General features: G+C 21.0%; 1 protein-coding gene across 2 annotated transcripts in view; it reads right to left on the bottom strand.

Moving 5' to 3' along the window:
- The window catches only part of LOC117178989 (nucleolar complex protein 2 homolog), a 35,930-nt gene that overhangs the window by 10,081 nt on the left and 13,095 nt on the right, over window positions 1-12,754 (bottom strand). For both annotated transcript variants that reach the window (XM_033370590.1, XM_033370591.1), the window contains exons 5-9: window positions 7,806-7,927; window positions 4,386-4,543; window positions 4,087-4,311; window positions 966-1,154; window positions 751-870 (exon numbers count right to left, since the gene is read on the bottom strand). In XM_033370590.1, coding sequence (XP_033226481.1) covers window positions 751-870; window positions 966-1,154; window positions 4,087-4,311; window positions 4,386-4,543; window positions 7,806-7,927 — 814 coding nt within the window. The remainder of the gene's footprint in view (window positions 1-750; window positions 871-965; window positions 1,155-4,086; window positions 4,312-4,385; window positions 4,544-7,805; window positions 7,928-12,754) is intronic.

Raw genomic sequence — 12,754 nt, 5'->3', positions numbered from 1 at the left:
CCCCCCCCAAAAAAAAAATAATTTCCTACCATAAGAGATGAATTTATTATTAATTTATAATATTTATAACAAAAAATTTTCAAGCAGAAAAGATGAATTTTCAGCAAGAGAGTTGAATTTTTAACCAAAGAAATGAATTTTCAATCAAAGGATCGAAATTTCGAACAAAACAATATTAAACTGCAGCCAGAAACAGGTTCATTTTCTACCAAACATTTTAATTTTCCAGCGAAAAAGTCGAAATTTGTATAAATCAGTTAAATTTTTAATTAAAAAAAAAAATCATTTTCAACCAAGAAATATGACTTTCTTTTACTAAAGAAGTTGAATTTCCTATAAAAAAAGATGAGTGTTTAACAAAACAGTATAATTTTCAAACAAAAAATGTGTATTTTTGATTAAATTAATTAAAATTCCAATCAAATAATTAAATGTTTAATAAAAAAATTAAACTTCCAACTAAAACATAAATTTTTTATACAAAAAATATTAATTCTGGACCAAAAATATATTAGTAGACCTTTCAACAAAAAAGAACTTAACTTTTAAACTTTTTTTTAATTCGATTTTATTAACTCAGTTCGCATTTAAGCAAAATAAAATAAATTAACATAAGAAGTTTCTTTAAACTATTATAAAAAAGAGATAATAGATTAAAAAATAAAAAAACGAACCTAAAATGAGATGGATTTAAGTGACTGAAGTGTTCTTTTTCCTGAAAAATTTCCATGAATTTTCCAGAATACTTACTTGCACAAGAGGATAAAGAAGTTGCCTCATCATCGATCCTGGTTTTGAAAGGGCAATCAATTCCGCCCAAAATTTGAGAGAATTTATATACTGCCAGTTGTAAACGGTGTTGAAGTTTTCCTAGGATAAATTTTGTTTTTTTCATATTTATCGATCCATCAGAATTTATCAATTGAAATTATTCAAGAAAAAATTGTTTTTAAATAAAATATTACCTTTTTCTTTAAAGTTAGGGCATTTCTCAGATGAATGGCGAGCTGACGAACAAACAAGAAAGCGTGGCTGTACGAAAAATTGCTATCAAGCAGATAAATTTCCGTCAAAGAGCGTCTCATAAAATTGATTCCGGGCCAATTTGAAGGCTTAACAAAGTGGGAATTTTGCACGTACTTGATGTACATCGTCTGGGAAAAAATTCAAACAATTCTTAAATAAACCAGAGTTTCTCTCAGGTTTTCCAGATCATTTTTTATTTTATCACGATAAAAAATCATGTCACTACAATCCAAAATACTTTAAAGTTGATCATTTTTCAACTGAAAAAAAACAATCAACTGAGATTTTTTAAATTCAATAATTTTTTGCTTTTTTTTTTAAATTATAATTTATTGAAATTTGATTGAGCCACCGAATTTAAATTATCGAATTTTAAAATACAGAGATTCAACTTCAACCAAAAACAGTTGAATTTATGACAAAAAAGGATGACTTTTTAACAAAATAGTTAAATTTTATAATTACAAAAATGAATTTTCAACCACGTAGTAGTATTATGGAACAAAAAAATATTAAACTTCGACCAAAAACAGTGGAATTTTCAAACTAAAGGATGAATTCCCAAAGGAAAATTAAATAATTCATATTTCAAGAACAATTTTCAACCAAATAGTTTCATTTTTAACCTATGAAGAAGAATTCTTCCCTACAAAGACAAATTTTTAATAGAAATGAATTTTTAGTTAAATAATTTAATTTTCAACCAAAGAGATGAATTTTAGATTAAAATTATGAATCTCCAACGAAAAAAAAAAAGAATTTTCAAAATAAAAGTTCAGTTTTCAACAAAAAATTAACATTTTATAATCATAAATTCAAAATTTTTAGACAAATAAATTTTTTTCAGTCTGAGCAGAAAAAAGTGTGATTAAAATTTTTGAACTTTCAGGCAAAAATATAAATTTTTTGTAAACAGTTGAATTTTCAGTCCTACAGTATGAATTTTTGATAAAAAAAAAAGTTAAATTTTAAACCATAAAATTGCAATTTTGACAAAAGAAAAGAGCAAATTTCAACTAAAAAGATTAGTTTTCTATTAATAAAAACGAGTTTTTATCTAAAAAAGGTCAATTAAAAAAAAAACTAAAAAGTTACATTTTCAATTAAAAAAAAAATCATTTTCAGTCAAAAAGGAAATTTACATTTTAATTAAAAAAATGAATCTTTTAACAAAGTAATTAAATTTTCAATCAACCAGATGAATTTTCATAAAAAAATTAAGAATCTTCAACAGGAAAACTTACAATGTTAATTAAAAAAAAAAATTTACAAAAAAAATGGTTAACAACGAAAAATTATTTTTTTTTGTAAAGTAGTTCAAATTTCAGTTAAATACATTAACTTTCTAAAAAAAAAAAATGAATTCTTAATTTCTCAATAAAAATTGTTGAAATTTCCAACAAATGAATGTAATTTTAAACCAAAGAGATGAATTTTAAATTAGAAGTATGAATTAAAAAAAAAACAGGAATTTTTAATAAAGTAGTTCAAATTTTATGAAAGTAGGTTCAATTTTCAATCGAAAAAAATCCTTTTCAAATAAAAACTAGTTAAATTTTTAGTTTAAAAAAATCATCTTTTAACAACAAAAAAAAGTAGGTTTAAACAAAGTAGTTAAATATGCAACCAAAGAGATGAATTTTCAACAAAAAATATGCATCTTCAACTAGAATAGTTAAATTTTCAATTAAAAAAATTAACTGAAAACCAAAAAAAAAAAATAATAATAAAGAATTTTTAACAACAAAAAATGCTTTTTTCCACCAAAAAGGATTGATTTTTAATTAATAATGTAATAAAAGATATTTCAAACAAAAAGGATGACTTTAATAAACTTTTTTGAAATTTTCAACAAAATAATTTAATTTTTAACCAACGAGATGAATTTTAAATTAAAAGTATGAATCTCTCTAAAATCTCTCTAAATCTCTCTAATAAAGTAGTTACATTATTTATCAACGAGATGAATTTTCATAAAAAAATTAGGAATCTTCAACAGAAAAATTTTATAACAACGAAAAATTATTATTTTTTTTTGTAAAGTGGTTCAAACTTCAGTTAAATAATTGAACAAAGTAGTTAAATTTGTAGCCAAAGAAATGAATATTTGACAACAATAAATGAATTTATAAGCAAGAAGAATCATTTTCTAGAAAAAAAGTCAATTTTTAAACAATTAGTTAAATTTTAAACCGGAAAATGGGTTTTCATTCTAAAAGTTAATTTTTTAAAATAAAAAAGGCGAATTTTTATTCAAAAACGGACAAATTAAATTTTCAATTAATCATTTTTAAACGAAAAAAACTAATAGTTGAAATTTCAATCAAAACGTATTTTAAATTTAAAAAAAAATTTAAAATTTTAAATTAAAATCAATTAAAAAAGATCGGTTTTCAAAAAGTAAAATAAAATACCATTTTTCAACTAAATAGTTAAATGTTCTGCGATAACTTAAATTTAATAAATCAAAAATAGCTTTTCTATACAAATTTTTAATAAAATTTTATAGTTCAATGCAACAGATTAGTTGAATTAAAAAAAGACGAATTTTTAATGAAATACTTTATTTTTAAGTTAAATTTTTTTTTTAAATCAATAAAACAGTTCAATTTTAATGAAGAGAACTGAATTTTCAACTAAAAAGAATTGTACCCAAAAATGAAATTTAAATTTTTAATGAAAGTAAATAAATGTGCAAACAAGAATAACAATTTTCTAGAAAAAAATTCAATCTTCAAACACATAGAAAAACTAATTTTTCTAAAATGAGTTAAATTTTCAACTAAAAAGAGATGAATTTTGAATCAAATGCAGGAATTTGCATCCAAATGGTTAATTCTTAATCTAAAAAAGGCAAATTTTTAAAACAAAATAAAAGTTGAATTAAAAAAAAGATGGGGATTTTTCTTAAAAAAAAAGTTTGTTTTTTAATTTTAAAATTGTTGTTTTTTCGCTATAAAAAAATTTAAAAAAACGTTTCAAAATATGTTCTTTCAGTAATATTAAATTCAAATTTTCTGAAGAGTCTCAAGATTTAATTATAATTAATTTTCCAATTACCTTGAGAAGAGTTTCAAGGACGGATTCTTTTTGGCTTGTTGCAATTTGAAGAATACAGAGAAAAGCAACAATTCTGACAGTTTCTTCCCCCGACGACCAGAATTTCAACAAAATTTTTAGAAGCGGTTTTCGAAGGGAAGAATAACATTGAGTGAAGGGCAACATTTGATGAAGATGTTTCAAAAGTGGGGCGATGATGTCCTCTGATGTTACGCACCGCAAAAGCTGGAAATAATTACAATAATAGGTGGGGAAAAAAAAATTATAAGTTATTATCCAATTTTTTCTTTAAAATATACCTTGATAAGATCTGTGAGGTAGGATTTCAGCGCTCCTTTCACTTTAACAAATTTCTTTGCCTTGTGAGCTTCGAAACGCGTCTGGGAACCGAGGTTTAGAAATCTTTTGAACGCTTCCGGCAAATTCATTACGCACATTTGCACAACTCCATTGAATACTGAATTTTTAAACAATAAGATTAATTTTCAAACCAAAAGATTAATTATCTATTTAAAAATACCTGTTTTAAACAAAATATATGAAATTTTAACGAAATACTATAATTTTTAAATTAAAGAAGAAAAATGTTTAATTAAAAAATTACTTATTAACAAAGTAATATAACTTTGAACCAAAAAAGAATAATTTTTTACAAAAAATTAAACAGCTGATATTTCAACAAAAGAAAAATACTTGACATTAAATAAAAAAAGTTGAATTTAAAGAAAAACGACAAATTTGGAATATCTAAAAAAAAAATTGAAGTTCAAAAAGAAATGAATTTTCAACTTTAAATAACAAATACTGAGGTTTTAAAAAAAAGACGAATTTTTAAATATTAAGATTTATTTTCAAACAAGATTAATTTTCTACAAAATAAAAACAAACAATTTTCTAACAAAATACAGGAATTTTGGGACGAAATATTATAATTTTAAATTAAAGAAAACCAATTATCAATTAAAAAAATTAAATTTTGACAAAGTAATATAACTTTGAACCAAAAAAAGAATAATTTTTAATGAAAAATTAAATAGCTCATATTTCAACAAAAAAGAAAAAGACTTTGAGATTAAATAAAAAACACTTGAATTTAAACAAAAATGACAAATTTTAAATAAAATCATCGTTTTTGAAGTTCAAAGAGAAATGGATTTTCAACTTAAAAAAATAAATACTGATGTCTTCAACCTAAAAGATGAATTTTTAAACAATATAATTTATTTTTAAAAAACAAAATTAATTTTCTATCAAAAAATGCAATTTTTAAACAAAACACTTGAACTTTTGACGAAATACTCTAATTTTAAATTAATGAAGACAAATTATCAATTTAAAAAATTACTTTTTAACAAAGTAATATAGCAATTTTATATTTCTTAATAAAAATAGCAAATTAATAAAAATAGCAATTTTATATTTCTTAATAAAAATTAAATCGCTGATATTTCAACAAAAGAGAAAAGACTTTGAAATTAAAAAAAAAAAACAGTTGAATTTAAACAAAAACGACAAATTTTAAATAAAATGATGAATTTTGAAGTGCAAAAAGAAATGAATTTTCAACTTTAAATAATAAATACTGAGATTTTAAACCGAAAAGATGCATTTTTAAATAAAAAATATTAATTTTTAACGAAATACTCTAATTTTAAATTAAAGAAGAAAAATGTTCAACCAAATAGATCAATTTTGAAAAAAAAAAAAATATATATATCAACAGAAACTGGAATAATTCAATTTTCAGGCGAAAAAACTAATTTTCAACTTAACTAAAGAATTTTTAACTAAAATAACGAATATTTAACTGAAATGGTAGAATTTTCAACCAAAAGTTGATTTTTTAAATAATAAGATTAGTTTTTAAATAATAAGATTAATTTTTAAACAAAAAGATAAATTTTCTATTCAAAAATAAAATTTTTAAACAAAACATATTAACTTGTAACACAATACTCTAATTTTAAATTAAAGAAGACAAATGTTCAACCCAATAATTCAATTTTGAACCAAACAAAAAAAATTGTCAACAGAAACTGGAATAGTTAAATTTTCAGTCGAAAAAATTAATTTTTAAACTAACTTAAATTTTCAGTCGAAAAAATTAATTTTCAACCTAACTGACCAATTTTTAACTAAAATAATGAATATTTAATTGAAATACTGGAATTTTCAACAAAAGTTGAATTCTTACACAATAAGATTAATTTTTAAACAAAAAGATTAATTTTCTATTCAAAAATAAAATTTTTAAACAAAACATATTAACTTTTAACACAATACTATAATTTTAAATTAAAGAAGACAAATGTTCAACCCAATAATTCAATTTTGAACCAAACAAAAAAAATTTTCAACAGAAACTGGAATATTTAAATTTTCAGTCGAAAAAATTAATTTTCAATCTAACTGACGAATTTTGAACTAAAATTTTCAAATAAAAAGATTGATTTTCAAACAAAAAGATTAATTTTCTACGAAAAAAATTTAAAAAAATAAAATAAAATACAGGAATTTTTGACAAAATACATGAATTTTCAATTAATTAAGACAAATACGCAATCAAATAGTTGGATTTTGAACAAAAAAAAACACCGAATTTTGAACAGAAAATGGAAGAGATGAATTATTACCTAAAATTATGGAATATTCAACTGGAATAATCGTTCTCAAAAATAAATGGTCAACCGATAAAGACGTAGTTTCAATTTTAAAAAAATTGAACAAAAAAGGAAACAAATTTTCAATAAATTGTTGAATTTTCAGCAAAAAAATCCTTTTAATCAAAAGAAAAAACCAATTTTCAATGAAATTGCTCATTTTTCAACCCAAAAAAAAGAATTTCTAATGAAAATTATAAATCTCCAACTAAAAAGTATTATTTTTTAACAAAAGATTTTAACTTTCACACAAGTAATTTAATTTCGAACCTAAAAAATGATTTTTCAACTATTTTGGTAAATATTTAACTGGAATACTTGAATTTTTAACAGAAAAGAACTTTTAAACGATATTTATTTTTAAATAAAATCATAATTTTCTATAAAAAAAAATGGATTTTTAAACAAAATACCGGAATTTACAATTAAAAAAGAGAAATTCGCAGCCGAATTGTTGAATTTTTCACTAGAAAAAATCAATTTTCAACCAAAAGTGTAACAGCTAAATTTTCAGATGAATTTTTAATCATAAAGATTAATTTTCTACAAAAAAAAGACGAATTTTCTGCAAAAGAGCATAAATTTTCAAACAAATAGTTCGATTTTTAAATTAACAATACACCAATTTTCAGTCAAAAAGTTGAATTTTCATCCAAAAAATATCAATTTTCAACCAACTATTCTACAAACAAATTAATTTTTAACAGAAGAGTTTAACTTTTAAGAGCAAGGAGTTGAATTCGTAACTAAAAAAAAACTGTTTTTCTTGTAACCGAAAAAAATTCTATTTCAAAATTCTACTCTCAACTAAAATAAAAAATCAAATAAAAATTGGCGAAGGTATGAATTTTAATATACAGGAACCTGCGAAAAATTTTTTTAGCAGAGAACAAGTTTTTAAAAACATATTTTTTCTTTACGTAAATAAAAACCCAGTACCATGAGAAAAATTGAAGGAATTTTTGAGGTTTTCAAGTGTTTTCAGGACGTTAAAAGCCCCTTTATTTAAAAAAAAAATATACTTATTAGATGCTAAAAAGTGTTGCAAATTTAATTTACCTGCGCTGCCGTCGACTTTGTACCGTGAAATTTCTTTATTTGTTTCCTCATCCATTTTATCTCCAAGTGTTGCTATAGCTGCGTGAAAAACTTCAACAGCTATTTTGATAGTTTTTGTAGTCCTTTGGCCAAAAAAAAAAACATTGTTTTCGATACAAATTTAAAATCTTTAAATTTATTTATTTATTTTATAGAAGAAAATCTCTTTTCTGCTATAAATGATGGCTTTTTAACAAAATACTTTAATTTTCAATTTAAAAAGATAAATTCGCAACAAAAAACGTGTCAAAGTTTATATATCAATAAAAAGTATGAAATTTCTAGAGAAAAAGAAAAAGAATTTTAAAACCAAAATGACGAAATTTCAAAAAAAAAAAAAAAAAAAAAAAAGATTTTTCACTCAAGAAATTAATAATAGTTGATCTAAAGCGTTAATCCAAGAAAATTATTTTTGTACCAAAAAAGAAGAATTTGCAGCTGAAAAAGACCAATCTTAAAAAAATGTAACAGTTACATTTTCAGTAAAAAAAATTAATTTTAAATAAAAAATAAGACTTTTCTACTGAAAAGTTAAATTTTCAACCAGACACAAAATATATATTTTTTTTAATTTAGTTTAACTTTCACCAAAGTAGTTAGATTTTCAATTAAAAAGGATGAATTTGCAACAAAATAATTCAAATTTCAATCAAAAAGCAAAGAAGAATAATTTTCAACCAAAAAGTTGCGTTTTCATAAAAAAAACTAAATTAAATTAAATTAATTTAATAAAAAAATATTTCAGTTGACTTTTCACGATCAAAATATAAATGTTTAAAGAAGAAATAAGTTTCCACGAAAAAATTGAATTTTCAATCCAGAAAGAGTAATTTTGAACAAATAAATTACATTTAAAAAAAATTGTTATATGACCTATCAAATAGATGCATTTTGATAAAAAAAGATGAAATTTCTCTTGCAAGAGAAGAATTTTTGATGACAAAAAATAAAGAAAAAGTAAATTTTTTAAATTAAAAAAAAATTCAAAGAAATAGTTAAATTTTTACCCAAAGAAAATTACAGTTTATTTAAAAAAAAAGAATTGTAAAGTAAAACTTAATTTTCTAGGAAATAGTTCAATTTTCAAGAAAACAATTGCATTTTTATCAAAGAAACATGCAATTTTTCTACTAAGAAACTTTAATTGTTAAATCAAAAAGACCAAATTTCGGCAAAAAATAGTTTTCATCCAAAAAAAGATTGCAGTTGACTTTTCAGAAAAAAATATAAATTTTAAACAAAAGGTTAAGGTTCTACGAAAAAGATTTGAATTTTAACCCAAAAAGAGAAATTTTTAACAAAACAGTTTAATTTTCATCCAAAAAGTATATCTTAATTTTCATCCAAAAAGTATACCTTTTTAAAAAAATTGTCCAATTTTAAGGCAAATAATAAAAAAAAATCTTTTTCACATGACACTCAATAATTTGTTTAATTAAATTAAATTTTAAATTAAATGCCGCTAGCCTGAAAAATTAAAAAAATTTAGACTTTTATAAGTTCTACAGTTCGAAGATTAAAAGAATTTAAATTCAAACCTATCAAAACCTGTGTTTGTTTTGAAATCTTTATAAATATTCACTTAAAAAAAAAAAGAATTTAAAAATTCAAAATTCTCAAAACTCTGCATTTTGCTTTAACTTTTTTGGATTAACTTCAAATTTCAATTTTCTTTCGAAATTAAAAAAAAATATCGAAATATTAATGAAAATTATTAAAAAATAGTCTGAAATTATCTAGAAAATCTTTCAGAGTTGAAAAAATAGCCTTTGAATCTTTGCAGATTCGTTTTTGACAATTTGGAAAATCCTTCTAAATTTTCTAAATTTTTTGTTGGAATTTTTAAAAAATCTGCAGTTTTTAAAATTATTAAAAAATTTTAATTATTTTTTAATCATCTCAAAACTTTTAAATATCTCTTAAACTTGCTAAAACTTTTATAAATTAATCATTATTTTATTTTTATTCAATCAAAATCAAAATCCTTGGATGGCATAAAAAAATTTGTTATCATTTTAAAAAATGTACATGTTGTTTTAAAACGTTCTGAAATTTTTTCAAGCTCTAAATCAATAATTTATTTATAAAATTTAAAAAAATTTCAGTCACTCTAAAGATTTTCTTAAAATGAATTTTTAGAAAATCATCATTTGCAAATTTTTCCAGGAATTCTACGCAATTGTTTTTATTATCTTAAAATCTTCGAAAATCTTTGGACGGCATCAAAAATTTATACTGCATTCTTCAAAAATTCTACTTTTTTTCAATTTTTGCAATAACTTGAAATATTCGTTTATTAAATCTTCATGCAAAATTATGTAAACATAAAATTTCTAGCACTTTTTTAAATACAAAATTTGCCTTTTTTTTGTATTTTAAACCTGTTTAATTTTAAAATTTTACAATTAAAAGTGATAGAATTTAAAAAAGTTCAAATTACAAATTCATGAATTTTAAAAATATAGAATTGTAAATTATTCTATTTTCAAGATTTATATTTTAAGGGTATGTAATTTTGAATGCTTTTTAATAGTTCAAATCTGAAGATTTATAATGAAAAATTCTTCAATTTTAAAGATTTACAATTTAAAATTGTACAATTTTGAAAAATTCATATTTAAAATTCATTATTATGGAATGTTTATAGTTTAAAATAATTTTTATTCGAACGCTCTTTTCAAATATCTGTTTCGTCTTTAAGATTTTTCTTAAAAATTAATTTTATTACAAAATTCATATCTTTCTAAAATTATTATTATTTTGTTGAAACTCAATTTTTCAACTATACCAGTAGAAAATTGGACTATTTTGCTAAAAATCTGTTTTTATTTTATTTTGTTGTTGTTAAGAATTAGATTTTCTAACGGAAAATTCAACTTCTACTTGTGTTAATTGATCTTTTTGTAATGAAAATTCCACTATTTAATTCTTTTTTGGAGAAAATTATTCTTTACTATTAAAATTTCATCTTTTTGGTAGATATAAAATTCACCTGTTCAAGTTGAAGATTTACAATTTTAGTTGAAAATTCATGTCCTTTATTGAAATTGTATTGAAATTTACCATTGAAAACTCCTAAATTTTTTCAAATTAACGATCAGTCCTCCATTTTAAAGATTTGCAATTAATAGTGCTAGAATTGAAAAAAAAGTTCAAATTAAAACTTCGTAAATTTTGAAAATATAGAATTTTAAATTATTATATTTTAAAGATTTACAATTTAAAGTTGTACAATTTTGAAAAACTCATTATTATGGAATGTTTATAGTTTAAAATTATGTTAATTTGAACGTTTTTCTTTAAATATGTACTTCATTTTAAAGATTTTTGTTAAAAATTAATTTTTTGTTGAAAGATTCATTTTGTTTAAAAATTCATCTTTTTCTCTGTTTTTAAAAATGTAATTACTTTGTTGTAAATCAATTTTTGAACTATTTTGCTGAAAATCTGTTTTTTTTTTTAGAATTATATATTTTAACGGGAAATTCAACTTTTATTTTTTAAATTTATCTTTTTTGATGAAAATTCAACTATTTGGTTGAAAATCGATATTTGAAAAATGATTTACTTTGTGGAAAATTGGTCTTTTTTTTGCAGAAAATCCATGTATTTTATTGAAAAATTGTATTTTTTTATAAAAAATTAATCTTTTTGTTTAAAAATTAATTTTTTTTCTTCGGAAAATCATCATTTTCATTGAAAATTCAAAAGTTCCAATTAAATATTCATCATTTTTGTTTAAAATTCAATTATTCCAGTTCAAAATTCATAATTTTATTCGAAAATTCATTTATTTTTTAATTTTTGGCTCTGTTGTGTTAATATATTTTTGGAATGAACGTCATGAATAAAAATAAATATTTGCATTTTGCGGCCCGTATTTTTATTGCTCACAATTGAGGAATTTTTAATTACAAATGTACGGAATTAAATAAATAAATTTAAAGTCCAAAATTTTCGAAATAGAAAATTAATATTTTTTTGTTACTCTTGGTAATTGAACCATTCCAAAGAATAGCTTTCAAAATTGCATCATTTTCTATTCTATACATTAGATAATTTTGATTTTTAAATCTTAAAAATTGAACTATATGTTTTTTAAAAAAGTACAAAATTGTATTATTTTAAACAATAAACATTCCAAATAAAAAAAGTACTTCAAGTGGTTTTTAAAGTAGAAATAGTATTTCAAAAAGGAAATATTTACCTTTTTTCTTGTTAAAAAATCAACTATTTGCGGTTAAAAGTGGCTCTTTTGTTAAAAATTAATTTTTTGTTTCAAGAATCATTTTATTAAAAAATTCATATCTTTTTAAAAATGTAATTTCTTTGTTGAAAATCAATTTTTTGAGTAAAAATTGAACTATTCCAGTGGAACATTGAACTTATTTTGCTGAAAATCCGTTTTTTACCATTGAAGAATTTTTAATTGAAAATATACGAAAAGTAAATAAATAAATTAAAAATTTTTGAAATGGAAGATTGATTAAAAATTTTTTTTACTCTTCAAAATTGAACCTTTTCAAAGAAAATATTTCAAAATTGCATAATTTTCTATTCTAGTCATTAAGTATTGAAGTGTCTTCAATTGTAAGTACTTTTTTTAAAATTTGTAATGTTTATTATTTAAAATAATACACTTTTGAACTTTTTTTTTAACATGTAGTTCAATTTTTAAGATATAAAGTGCAAAATTATTCAATTTTGAATATTTACAATTGAAGAGACTTCAATACTAAATGAATAGAATTTATTATTTATTTAATTCCGTAGATTTTCAATTAAAAATTCTTCAATTGTGAGCAGTAAAAATGAATTTTCAACTAGAATAATTAAATTTTAAACCAAAATGATAAATATTTAATTGGAATAATTAAATTCTCAATCGAAGCCATGACTTTCTGAAGAAT

The sequence above is a fragment of the Belonocnema kinseyi genome, chromosome 8 (genome assembly GCF_010883055.1).
Source record: "Belonocnema kinseyi isolate 2016_QV_RU_SX_M_011 chromosome 8, B_treatae_v1, whole genome shotgun sequence".
NCBI classification, from domain to species: Eukaryota; Metazoa; Arthropoda; class Insecta; order Hymenoptera; family Cynipidae; genus Belonocnema; species Belonocnema kinseyi.
This window is presented reverse-complemented; position numbering and strand designations above follow the sequence as displayed.